The 1,450-nt window shown below is 58.7% G+C and overlaps 1 protein-coding gene across 1 annotated transcript; it reads left to right on the top strand.

Annotated features, from left to right (window-relative positions):
* The first annotated feature begins 12 nt into the window (after positions 1 to 12).
* Positions 13 to 1,107, top strand: LOC138358095 (uncharacterized). The gene has a single exon (XM_069315574.1). It carries the CDS (start codon positions 13 to 15, stop codon positions 1,105 to 1,107), a length of 1,095 nt encoding a protein of 364 aa, XP_069171675.1.
* Positions 1,108 to 1,450: the final 343 nt, after the last annotated feature.

Raw genomic sequence — 1,450 nt, 5'->3', positions numbered from 1 at the left:
AACACCAGCCACATGGCCAACACCAGCCACATGGCCAACACCAGCCACATGGCCAACACCAGCCACATGGCCAACACCAGCCACATGGCCAACACCAGCCATATGGCCATCACCAGTCACATGGCCATCACCAGCAACATGGCCAACACCAGCCACATGACTCACATGGCCAAGACCAGCCACATGGCCAACACCAGCCACATGGCTCACATGGCCAAGACCAGCCACATGGCCAACACCAGCCACATGGCTCACATGGCCAACACCAGCCACATGGCTCACATGGCCAACACCAGCCACATGGCTCACATGGCCAAGACCAGCCACATGGCCAACACCAGCCACATGGCTCACATGGCCAACACCAGCCACATGACTCACATGGCCAAGACCAGCCACATGGCCAACACCAGCCACATGGCTCACATGGCCAACACCAGCCACATGGCCATCACCAGCCACATGGCCATCACCAGTCACATGGCCAACATCAGCCACATGGCCAACACCAGCCACATGGCCAACACCAGCCACATGGCCATCACCAGCCACATGGCCATCACCAGCCACATGGCTAACACCAGCCACATGGCCAACACCAGCCACATGACCAACACCAGCCACATGGCTCACATGGCCAAGACCAGCCACATGGCCATCACCAGCCACATGGCCAACACCAGCCACATGGCTCACATGGCCAAGACCAGCCACATGGCCAACACCAGCCACATGGCCAACACCAGCCACATGGCCATCACCAGCCACATGGCCATCACCAGCCACATGGCCAACACCAGCCACATGGCCAACACCAGCCACATGGCCAACACCAGCCACATGGCCAACACCAGCCACATGGCCATCACCAGCCACATGGCCAACACCAGCCACATGACTCACATGGCCAAGACCAGCCACATGGCCAACACGAGCCACATGGCTCACATGGCCAAGACCAGCCACATGGCTCACATGGCCAAGACCAGCCACATGGCCAACACCAGCCATATGGCCATCAGCAGCCACATGGCCATCACCAGCCACATGGCCAACTCCAGCCACATGGCCCACATATCTAACACTGTGCTGTACACCACAGTGTAAGGCACCCCCCCCCCCCCCTCAGTACCAGTAAGCATCAGGTCAACACCTGGCCAACGACCAAGTTATCTAAGACAATCTCCGAAGACGCTCCGCCCAGCATCACATCTCGCGCAGTTTGACACTTGGACGCACTTAACATGCCCGGCTGTAGGGAAGAACATCTCCCGCCTCCCAACTCTCGTAAACTATCGCCAGTGGCCGGAGTGAATCCTAAACAGCATCCCAAACCCTCCCTCCCACTCCTCCAGGTGTTCTTGCTCTGAGGGCCGCTGGGGACGTGAGCAGCATCCGCGCCTCTCCGATCTCTGGCGATAATGGTCTGAAACCCGAGAAACTGTGCACG

Source organism: Procambarus clarkii, chromosome 81, assembly GCF_040958095.1.
Source record: "Procambarus clarkii isolate CNS0578487 chromosome 81, FALCON_Pclarkii_2.0, whole genome shotgun sequence".
In the NCBI taxonomy this organism is placed as follows: domain Eukaryota; kingdom Metazoa; phylum Arthropoda; class Malacostraca; order Decapoda; family Cambaridae; genus Procambarus; species Procambarus clarkii.
The sequence above is the reverse complement of the archived record's forward strand: the minus strand, read 5'-3'. Positions and strand labels throughout refer to the sequence as shown.

Bases quoted from the DNA above. Each gene is read 5' to 3' on its own strand.
- LOC138358095 (XM_069315574.1), top strand. From the start codon at position 13: ATGGCCAACACCAGCCACATGGCCAACACCAGCCACATGGCCAACACC.